General features: G+C 46.7%; 2 protein-coding genes across 2 annotated transcripts; one reads left to right on the top strand and one right to left on the bottom strand.

Moving 5' to 3' along the window:
- Positions 1-328: 328 nt before the first annotated feature.
- Positions 329-913, bottom strand: hoatz (HOATZ cilia and flagella associated protein; the record flags this gene model as incomplete). The annotated part of the gene is made up of 1 exon (XM_080539172.1): positions 329-913. The coding sequence occupies one exon, from the start codon at positions 911-913 to the stop codon at positions 329-331; it is 585 nt and encodes a 194-aa protein (XP_080395298.1).
- A 422-nt stretch (positions 914-1335) lies between these two features.
- efhc1 (EF-hand domain (C-terminal) containing 1) lies at positions 1336-11859 on the top strand (the record flags this gene model as incomplete). The annotated part of the gene is made up of 10 exons (XM_080539171.1): positions 1336-1398; positions 1902-2123; positions 2504-2791; positions 4149-4298; positions 4643-4835; positions 5214-5434; positions 6358-6498; positions 6892-7105; positions 9215-9409; positions 11429-11859. 10 exons carry the CDS (start codon positions 1336-1338, stop codon positions 11857-11859), a joined length of 2118 nt encoding a protein of 705 aa, XP_080395297.1.

Here is an 11859-nt window from a genome sequence, read left to right as displayed (position 1 = left end):
AAAAACAACCACACATAACGACTTGCATTGCACAGAAGTGTCATTTTATGATGAACATAGTGCGCCACCTGGCGGTGAGATAAAGTTACACTGTAATCGTGCATAATAATGCACTACTACCTGACAACATCAAGACCAGTGATACTGTGGGATCACGTGTTTAAGCAGGCAGGCAGTGTTTCTAAAGAATAGCCTATAGAAGAAAAATACATGGTTGAACTTACAAGACGTGTCATGTGCATCAAGATATCACATAGAAACCACTAGAAATAAAAAAATATGTGTGTGTGAGAGAGAGAGGCTACGTTTGTGTGCCTGTCTGCCTGCACTACTGAAGCTGTTTGACCTCCTCCATGTCCACCTCCAGGTCCTCTGAGGGTTTCAGAGGAGCCAGACCCTTGCTATTACTCTTGTCACTCTGCTTGGGCTTGTAGGGGAGAGAGACACTCTCCTTCTGGATCCTCTGCTCTCTGTGTTTCCTCAACAGAGACACGATCTCTTCTTTCTGCTTCGCCATGTTCGTGTATCTCTGTCGTTCCTCCTGTCTCTGCAGCTGATTGGGATCTAGTTGGAGCCTCGTTCGGGGATCTTGGAGCCTCGTTCGGGGATCTTGGAGCCTCGTTCGGGGATCTTGGAGCCTCGTTCGGGGATCTTGGAGCCTCATTCGGGGATCTTGGAGCCTCTCTCGGGGGTCTGGAGGAGTTGGTTTGCGGGCAGCAGCGCTCGTGTCGTGCGGCCGGGCCACCGGCAACCTCTGGCGGATATCGGACGATACCAGGCGGGACTCGAGCGGCGGCAGCAGGGACAGGGAGCTCCAGAGAAGCTTGGCATGAAACATGTCCTGTGCAGACGAACCGTCAAACACGGTGAAGTATGTATCGAAATCCGCCTCCTCCTCCTCTCCTCCAGCCATGACCGGTTATTCCCCCGCTGGTTTGTTTGTTTATCAATGTCGCAGGAGGCAGCGCCAACTACTACATTCGCGTATCTTTCCGCGTGTTGGAGGTGTTTACAGTTTCCATGGCGACTGCTACCATTCTTCTTGGCTGCGTTCGTAAACGCGCTCTGGAAATCGGATCAGAACTCATGGGAATGCCTCTTGTCCAATCAAATGACTCGGTCCCTTTATGACGTTGAACCCAGTGTGCGTTCCGGCGCTCTCAGAGCGAACTTACGAACGCATCCCTTGTTTCCTTGGACACCTCCTCGACGTATTTAAACTAAACCATGCGAGTTCGTCGATAATCGTGACAAATGTCTTGTAAGGAGTAATGTACATCTAGCTTACTTGTAAGGTTGCAAATAACTTGTCGGAACTTTTGAGTATCAAAAGCAATGTCTGAAAAAACGGGGCATGGATTGCCATTTTTACCAGGGAACACCTTTAGGGATATGACGGTAAGATTGTTAGCATTTTGGATATGTTAAAGCACTTTGAGCGGCAACGTTTGCAGGAAAAGTGCTGTACAAATAAATGTTATTATTATTATTATGATTATTATTATTATTATTATTATTATTTGAGCATGATTCATTGGTTGACAGGCCTATCCTTCTAGTGGCCACTGGTCATGCTCTGGAATGTGGTCTCATGGCAAGGAAAGCCTTCAAATGGCAAATGAGTGTATTTGTGTATTTTGTATTTAGTATTGCATATGGTTTTAGTTGTACACAGATGCTCAGTTTTGTGAGTGAATGAGTGAGTTAATTATTCAGGAGTGGAACCTGACACATGAGAAATGGCCAGTGCAGAAATTGAACTGGCTACACATTTGAAAAGACAACTGCCGAGTTGCCTTCTGTTACTGTTTTACAATTGTGTTATTATTTCAATCAATCTGACAAATAGCTACATTGGACAAAACATTTACAATTCCTTTCTCCCTGACACTTGTGTCTAGAAGTCAGCTTTCCACCGTCCCCACACGTTGTCATATAGGAACGGGTACGCCCTGCCACATCGTCCCACGGTGGGTATTGGATATGCCCCTCTCCTGTCGGACCAGCTGACCCAGAACGAGATCAACCAGCTTTCCAACCAGACCCCTGCGCTCACCTATGGCGCCACCCACCACAGTCCCGCACTGGACTTCATCCCTGCTCATGTCGCGTATGACAAGAAGGTATCACTGTGTATTTCTTACAGTGGAATACAGGAAGAGCTTGTTTAGCTATGACATTTGTGCATTTGGTTTATTTAAACAGAGGGGCCATGATGTAGAGAGATTATTGGGGGGGGGGGGGTTATGTTATGTCTTGATATCTTAATCCAAGCTCATTTCAAAAGCACTGGGGGGAAAACTCACCATTCTTCAATTTCTACACACTTTGGATTGGATTTCGAGTTGTCTCTCTCTCTCTCTCTCTCTCTCTCTCTCTCTCTCTCTCTCTCTCTCTCTCTCTCTCTCTCTCTCTCTCTCTCTCTCTCTCCTCCTCTCCCCCCCTTTTCTGTTCTCTCACTCTCACCTCTCTCCCCCCCCCGACCCCTTTCCTTCCTCTCTAGGTGCTGCGTTTCTACGCTTACTTCCAGCACGCGGTGCAGCACTCTCCTGACGAGGAGTACCGCGTGCGCCCCGTGGTCATCTACTACTACCTGGAGGACGACAGCATGTGCGTCATGGAGCCCGTGGTGGAGAACTCTGGGATACCGCAGGGCAAGCTGATCAAGCGCCAGCGGCTGCCCAAGAACGACTGCGGGGACCACTACCACTGGAAGGACCTCGACCTGGGCATGGACCTGTGTGTGTACGGCACGGTCTACCATGTCACGCACTGTGACGCATACACACAGGTAGGGTGACACACACACACACACACACACTGGGCATGGACCTGTGTGTGTACGGCACGGTCTACCATGTCACGCACTGTGATGCATACACACAGGTAGGCCTCACACACACACACACACACACACACACACACACACACACACACACACTGGGCATGGACCTGTGTGTGTACGGCACGGTCTACCATGTCACGCACTGTGATGTATACACACAGGTAGGCCTCACACACACACACACACACACACAAACACACACACACACACACACACACATACACAAAAACACACACACACACACACACACACACACACAAAACACACACACACACACACACACACACACACACACAAAAACACACACACACACACACACACACTCGTAAACGTCATACACAGTCAATTATACAGGTGACACCTCATGCACTGCAACTCGCACAAATACCCCCTACACATACATAGTGACACAAACACAAGTAAGCACACACGTGTGTAACATCAGTGTAGTTTAGAGGTATATACAGTTATGAGCTATGTACAGCAAGGCAAGGCAAGGCAAGTTTATTTGTATAGCACATTTCATACAACAGGGGCAATTCAAAGTGCTTTACATGCATTATTTAAAAATACAGCAAGAGGAGCATAAGAAAATACAAATTACAATGAATAAAAGCAAATATAAGAAGTAAATAGATAAAACATTTAAAAAGACAATAGTTAATGGAAAAAAGACATTGATAGAAGTGTTTGTGTTTAATCATAACTGGTGCAAAACATGAAGGTTTTTAGCTTAGATTTAAATATTTTAAGGGTTTGGGCCTGTTTGATTTCTTCAGGGAGTTTGTTCCAGGAGCATGCAGCAGCGTGACTGAAAGCTGCTGCACCGTGTTTTGTTTTTACTCTTGGAATTATTAGCTGATTTGTCTCAGCTGACCTTAGGGACCTTGCGGGAATATAGGGTGGGAGGAGATCTGATATGTATTTAGGTCCAAGACCATTTTGTGATTTGTATGTAATTAGGAGGATTTTGAATTCAATTCTCTGAGAGACTGGTAGCCAGTGCAGGGATCTCAGGATTGGTGTAATGGGTTAAAATTTCTTTGTTTTTGTTAGGACCCTAGCAGCGGCGTTTTGGATGAGCTGCAATTTACGAACAGCTCCTTTAGATAGGCCTGTTAGTAGACCATTACAATAATCAAGTCTACTCGAAACAAATGCATGGATGAGTTTTTCAAGGTCTTGCTTGGACATGAAACCTCTCGAGGTAGTTTATGTACAGTATCTAATGTGCAGAAGTATAAAAGCAGCTATATCCAGCATGCCGATTGTGTCTGCAATGTGATTGGTCCTGATTGGTCAGGAGTTCATGGAGAGTGAGGGTCTGGTTCTGAACGACCCTGAGCCCACCCCTGTCGACCCCTACACCACGCGCCGCACGCAGCCCCTGCGCTCCTACGTCACACCCTCCGACTTTGACCGCCTCGAGCAGTTCCTCACCATGGACCGCAAGGTGTGTATTGAAAACCTTTATGATTTTGAATATTATTTTTTATTTAAAATGATACTATGGATATTTGTTTACTTTTCAAAAAATGCCGGTCGAGAGAAGACGCTGGCGTTGCTTGTTCGCCGCTTCTCCGCCCGAAGTCTACGTGTAATTGCAGTATACAGAGTAGATTGCCCTACAAAGACACTTAGATTTAGATTAGTAATCTAAAAAACGAATTAGACCCCTATACTTTCTTTTATTTATCTTTTGTTTCTTTTTATTATTACTACTCAATCTTTTCTGTTTGTAAAGCGTCTTTGAGTGTCTAGAAAAGCGCTATGTAAGTCTAATGTGTTATTCTGTAGGTGCTGCGTTTCTTCGCCCTGTGGGACCACACAGACACCCTGTACGGGGAGGCCCGGCCGGTCACCATCCAGTACTACCTGGTGGACGACTCGGTGGAGATCCGCGAGGTCCACGCGGCCAACAGCGGGCGGGACCCCTTCCCTGTCCTGCTCCGGAGACAGAGGCTGCCCAAGGACATCAAAGCCGCCTGCGGTGGGTGAAGCCCTGTTTCATTTACATTTACATCTTCCATTTTTGGCATTTAGCAGACGCCTTATTCCGAAGCGACTTACACAATCGGTACATTTGACTAAGCAAGTGAATCATCAATCCACCAACCAGTCGTAGCAGGAAGAGTAATCTAGCTCAGGCCAGGGGCCATTGGCAGTCGTTGTGACAGAAGAAGAAAGAGCTTTGTTTTTTAGTTTTTTTTTATATAGACACTGGAGAAACAGTCCAAGAGGGGCAGTAGAAGTCTTAGGAGCTGAAGCGGACACCCACGACATTTCTTCCAGAACTTTACTTTTCTTTTTCTGCGGTATGGGTGGAGTGAGTGAGTGTGTGCTTCTCCATCTCCTTTGTTCTCTACAGAGCCCTTTCCAACCTGTGTCCTGGAAGTCTCGCCGCAGGAGGTGCATCAGTTCTACTCCCCCAAGGACTTCAAGGTTGGCGAGACCCTCAAGCTGATGGGGAGGCGCTTCCTGCTGTATGACTGTGACGAGTTCACCAAGAACTTCTACCAGAAGAACCACCCTGACATGGTGCTGCAGCCCAAGGCCATGCCTAAGGAGACGGAGAAGATAAGGAGTAAGGTAAGATCAATGTTGTCTGTCTGTCTGTCTGTGTCTGTCTGTCTGTCTGTCTGGCCTCTCTGTCTGTCTGCCTCTCTGTCTGGCCTCTCTGTATGTCTGTCTGTCTGTCTGTCTGGCCTCTCTGTCTGTCTGTCTGGCTGGCCTCTCTGTCTCTCTGTCTGTCTTTCAGTCTGGCCTCTCTGTCTGTCTGTGTCTGTCTGTCTGGCCTCTCTGTCTGTCTGTCTGTCTGTCTGTGTCTGTATGTCTGGCCTCTCTGTCTGTCTGTCTGTCTGGCCTCTCTGTCTGTCTGGCCTCTCTGTCTGTCTGTCTGTCTGTCTGGCCTCTCTGTCTGTCTGTCTGTCTGTCTGGCCTCTCTGTCTGTCCGTCTGGCCTCTCTGTCTGGCCTCTCTGTCTGTCTGTTTGACTGTCTGTCTGGCCTGTCTGTCTGTCTGTCTGTCTGGCCTCTCTGCCTCTCTGTCTGTCTGTCTAGCTGTGTCTACCACACCCGCGATGAGACGTCGAACAGTGTTTCACAGGAGCCTGAGTGTTAATGTGATACCTACAACACGTGTCTTTAATGAAAAGTTGGAGCGTTGTCATAATTATTATCTCTGAACCCCAAATTGCTCCCAGTGAGCGGGCTGGCGCCTTGCATGGTAGCTTGCCGCCATTGGTGTCTGAATGTGTGTGTGAATGGGTGAATGAGAGGCCGTTGTAAAGCGCTTTGGATAAAGGCGCTATATAAGTGCAGTCCATTTACCATCACTCTGCAGCCAAAGTCGGAGACACAGTACATTCTCCCTACATGATGTGTGGTGTGGTGTGGGATCCAGTCCTGTCTTTCCAGTGTGTGTGTGTGTGTGTGTGTGTACGTGCGTGCATGCTGAACCCACTAAACCCCTTCCTCTCCTCTCTGACTAACCCCCCCTCCCTCCCTCCAACAGGAAGTTCCTCCCTACAACGGCTTCGGTTCCCTGGAGGACTCTCTCCAGAACTGCCTCTCCCTGATCCCCGAGCCGCCCAAGAAGGACCTGATGAAGATGCTGGAGAACGACCACAAAGTGCTGCGCTACGCTGCCAAGATGGTGAGAGAGAGACTGGACTGGAATAGAACAGGATCCGTTTGTTTGGTCCACAAAAAAAAGTGGAAATGTTCCCTGGAGAGAGGGCTCTGGGGAACTGCCTGGGTCACCTAAATGATGTCACCATACCAGAATCAGAATCAGAATCAGAATCAGCTTTTATTACATCAATGTACGGATACAAAGAGTACAATTCTTGGGTTCCGGTTCATTAGCTATTGGCATTGCAGCAAAAAATAAGCAGGATATAAAACAACAAAATCAATAATAGAATAAGCAGGATATAAAACAACCAAATCAATAATAGAATAAGCAGGATATAAAACAACCAAATCAATAATAGAATAAGCAGGATACGCCCACGTCTTATTGTTCTCTGTCTCTCTGACATCACAGGACTCCCAGAATCCTCAGGACGAGGGCAGGCGCTTCATCCTCTCCTACTACCTGTCCAACGACATGATCAGCATTTTCGAGACGTCTACGCGCAACTCTGGGATCATCGGCGGGAAGTTCCTGGAGAAGACTCGTATCCCCAAGCCAGGCTGTACCGTGGACAAACCAGAATTTTACGGACCCGCCGACTTCAGTATTGGAGCCATCTTGGAAGGTGGGTAACTGACTGGACTATTCTATTCATAGAGAGCTATACTGCCCTGCAGAAGCTAACTGCAGTAACAAACAGTGAAACTGTGAAAAATGGGTTAGGGTTAGTATCCAGCCAAATGCAGTTGTCACAAGATAAAACAGATATTGAGAAGTTAAATTTCAATGTGGCCTTTTACCAACCTTTTAAGTAACACAGCATTTACTAATAAATGATTTACGAAGCTATGTAGGCCTCATTCATCGTTTGTGAAGCCTTCATAAGGCCTTTTAAAGTGGTGATTTGTAATATGGAATATTATAATATATATATATATATATACAGTATATCTCAAAAGTGAGTACACCCTTTAGATTTTTGCAAATATTCTGTTATATCCTTTCAGGGGATAACATTATCCTACTGAAACTTTGATATAACTTAAAGTTGTCAGTGTGCTGCTTGAATGACAGTATAGATTTATTGTCCTTTGAAAATTACTCAGTACACAGCTGTTAATGTCTAAACAGCTGGCAACAAAAGTGAGTACACCCCATAGTGAACATGTCCTAATTGTGCCCAATGATGTTGTTTTCCCGCCCTGGTGTCATGTGACTCGTTAGTGTTACAAGGATTCAGGTGTAAATGATAAGCAGGGCTGTTAAATTTGGTGTTTTGGGCACAATTCTCTCTGAATGCTGGACAACATGGCACCTCATGGCAAGGAACTCTCTGAGCGGCTGAAAAAAAGGATTATTGCGCTTCACAAAGATGGCCTTGGCTATAAGAAGATTGCCAACACCCTGAAAATGAGTTGCAGCACAGTGGCTAAGATCATACAGCGGTTTTCCAGGACAGGTTCCACTCGGAACAGGCCTCGCCAGGGTCGACCAAAGAAGTTGAGTCCACGTGCTCAGCGTCATATCCAGAGGTTGGTTTCCAAAAATAGACGTGCGAGTGCTTCCAGCATTGCTGCAGAGGTTGCAGAAGTGGGATGTCAGCCTGTCAGTGCCCAGACCATACGCCGCACACTGCATCAAATCGGTTTGTATGGCCGTCGCCCCAGACAGAAGCCTCTTCTGAAACCGATGCATAAGAAAGCCCGCAAACAGTTTGCTGAAGACAATGAATCCAAGAACATGAGTTACTGGAACCATGTCCTGTGGTCTGATGAGACCAAAATAAACCTGTTTGGGTCAGATGGTGTCCGGCGTGTGTGGCGGCACCCTGGTGAGGAGTACCAAGACAAATGTGTTTTGCCTACAGTCAAGCATGGTGGTGGCAGCATCATGGTCTGGGGCTGCATGAGTGCTGCCGGCACTGGGGAGCTGCATTTCATTGAGGGACACATGAATTCCAATATATACTGTGACATCCTGCAGCAGAGCATGATCCCCTCTCTTCGGAAACTGGGCCGTAGGGCAGTTTTCCAACATGATAATGACCCTAAACACACCTCCAAGATGACAACGGCCTTGCTGAAGAAGCTGAAGGTTAAGGTGATGGACTGGCCAAGTATGTCTCCAGACCTAAACCCAATTGAGCACATGTGGGGCATCCTCAAGAGGAAGGTGGAGGAGTGCAAGGTGTCCAACATCCGTGCGCTCCGTGATGTCGTCATGGAGGAGTGGAAGAAGATTCCAGAAGCAACCTGTGCAGCTCTGGTGAATTCCATGCCCAGGAGGGTTAAAGCAGTGCTAGATAACAATGGTGGTCAGTGGTCACACAAAATATTGACACTTTGGGCACAATTTAGACATGTTCACTATGGGGTGTACTCACTTTTGTTGCCAGCTGTTTAGACATTAACAGCTGTGTACTGAGTAATTTTCAATGGACAATAAATCTATACTGTTATTCAAGCAGCACACTGACTACTTTAAGTTATATCAAAGTTTCATTAACATAGTGTTATCCCCTGAAAGGATGACAGAATATTTGCAAAAATCTAAAGGGTGTACTCACTTTTGAGATATACTGTATATATATATAATACTAACCCTTAACAATGATATTGTTTAATATATATATATATATATATATATATATATATATATATTATAATACTAACCCTTAACAATGACGTCCACCTGTATGACCCGAACGTAATTTGTGCCGTCCTCTCCCCCTCAGTGTTCAGACACCGCTTCTTGCTGACCGATGCCGACCAGTACGTGCTGAAGTACCTGGAGTCTATCTCAGACCGGGTCCCCTCGCAGACCCTGGACTCCCTGCAGCAGAGGCTGGGCCTGTTGGGGCTGGACCAGGGGGCTGACACCCAGACTGAGCCCCAGACAGAACCCCAACCTGGGACAGGCTTCAACTCAGGTAAAAAAGGGGCCTGTTTATACCGTCATCTTACTGTTGACAGGGGATGTCAAAGCTCACACCGGATCAACTTCAGTAGACTTCATGTATCCGCACGGTACCAGATTGGGGGATTCACACTAGACACACACTTTGAGTGTCTAGAAAAGCGCTATATAAGTCTAAAGTATTATTATTATTATTATTATTATTATTATTATTATTATTATTATTATTATTATTATTATTATTATAGATTTAAGTAACTTTTAACCCTATTGTTTAACAATGAGTGTGAATCAACCAGATTCCACAGCCGACACCCTCACAGTATACTTCTTCTTCTTCTTCTCCCCTCCCTTCTTCTGTAGATGAACCCGACGGAGCGGAGCCCTCCTCGTGAGGCGGAAGAGGGGGGGGCGTGGCTCTTCCACATGACCTCTGACCTCTCTTATCTTCCTTTACAGATGACCTCAGCAGTATAACACAAGCCCTATGCAGTATCTTTCACGCACTAATAAAATGCCATTCTGAAAACACTGGGACGTGTGCTCGTGTCCCGTTTCTGTGCTTGTGGTGCGCCACCTATTGGCCAACTGATGAAACAGTTTCAAATATACTTTATTTGGAAGTGACCTAACATCACCCGTCTAGGGCTAAGCCCATAGGTGAAAGTGGGCCAGAACGGTCCGGTGCTGCGTTCCGTCAAGACTTTCTGTGCCAGAACGCCGTTGGGGGAAGAGATGCAGCTGCCTGTCAATCAAAATCCGATTGCTGCTGAGTGCAGAAGCAATCACGATCCATAATTTCCAAAGGACATTTAATATTACGATGAAGGTTGGGGTAGTTCCTATAGTTCCTGTAAGAAACTCAAACCACTTTCACCCCTGACTAACACAATTATAGTATGGAACCCCAGCCAGGCTGATAACCCTCCGTCGCGGGAGGGGAGAGTGCCTCAGTCGGCTGTGAATTAAGGACAAAATATGGCAGCCTGGAAGACAGGCATTGATATGGTTTATTATTTAATATTAACACAATTATAGTATTAACATTAATACTAACACAATTATAGTATGGAACCCCAGCCAGGCTGATAGCCCTCCGTCGCGGGAGGGGAGAGTGCCTCAGTCGGCTGTGAATTCCCAATAAAGAATCCCTCCACTGCACAAGCTTCTACGAACCCTTCATAGGGTGTAGGGCATAGAATGAGCCCTTCGGTTTGAAATACAGCACATGTTATCTGCAGACATAAATAAGAAATATAATATGTACCTTTTATGTCGCCTCTTCACTCCACAACCTCTTCAGAACTGCTTTTCGGAACTTCTTCAAAAACACGTCTCCGGTCCGTTCCACTTATCGTTCCCCCCCAGAACACTTCCGTTGTGAGTTTGATTGATTGATTGATTGAAAACTTTATTAGAAGATTTGCAGAAGTAGGTACATGAAAGTACATATTACATACAAGGTCAACTAACAGGATAAAAACCCAAGAAAGCCACTGGCTTATTTCAATTGGGGTCCTTGAGTCCTTGATTCTCAATTCATTCTCAATGAGAACACTTCCGTTGTGTTGTGAGAACACTTCCGTTGTGTTGTGAACTGAATTGCAGCGTTTTCTACACTTCCGTTGTGTTGTGAGAACACTTCCGTTGTGTTGTGAACTATTATGCAGCGCGTTTCTCTATATGCAGCGCGTTTCTCTATATGCAGCGCGTTTCCGGTATTTGCAGCGCGTTTGCCCTTGTCGGCCACCGTACATTACTCCTTACAAGACATTTGTAACGATTATCAACGAACTCGCATGGTTTAGTTTAAATACGTCGAGGAGGTGTCCAAGGAAACAAGGGATGCGTTCGTAAGTTCGCTCTGAGAGCGCCGGAACGCACACTGGGTTCAACGTCATAAAGGGACCGAGTCATTTGATTGGACACGAGGCATTCCCATGAGCTCTGATCCGATTACCAGAGCGCGTTTACGAACGCAGCCAAGAAGAATGGTAGCAGTCGCCATGCACAGGACATGTTTCATGCCAAGCTTCTCTGGAGCTCCCTGTGCCTGCTGCCGCCGCTCGAGTCCCGCCTGGTATCGTCCGATATCCGCCAGAGGTTGCCGGTAGCCCGGCCGCACGACACGAGCGCTGCTGCCCGCAAACCAACTCCTCCAGACCCCCGAGAGAGGCTCCAAGATCCCCGAACGAGGCTCCAAGATCCCCGAACGAGGCTCCAACTAGATCCCAATCAGCTGCAGAGACAGGAGGAATGACAGAGATACACGAACATGGCGAAGCAGAAAGAGAGATCGTGTCTCTGTTGAGGAAACACAGAGAGCAGAGGATCCAGAAGGAGAGTGTCTCTCTCCCCTACATGCCCAAGCAGAGTGACAAGAGTAATAGCAAGGGTCTGGCTCCTCTGAAACCCTCAGAGGACCTGGAGGTGGACATGGAGGAGGTCAAACAGCTTCAGTAG

Source organism: Nansenia antarctica (assembly GCF_963989245.1).
Source record: "Nansenia antarctica genome assembly, chromosome: 9".
NCBI lineage: Eukaryota > Metazoa > Chordata > Actinopteri > Argentiniformes > Microstomatidae > Nansenia > Nansenia antarctica.
The sequence above is the reverse complement of the archived record's forward strand: the minus strand, read 5'-3'. Positions and strand labels throughout refer to the sequence as shown.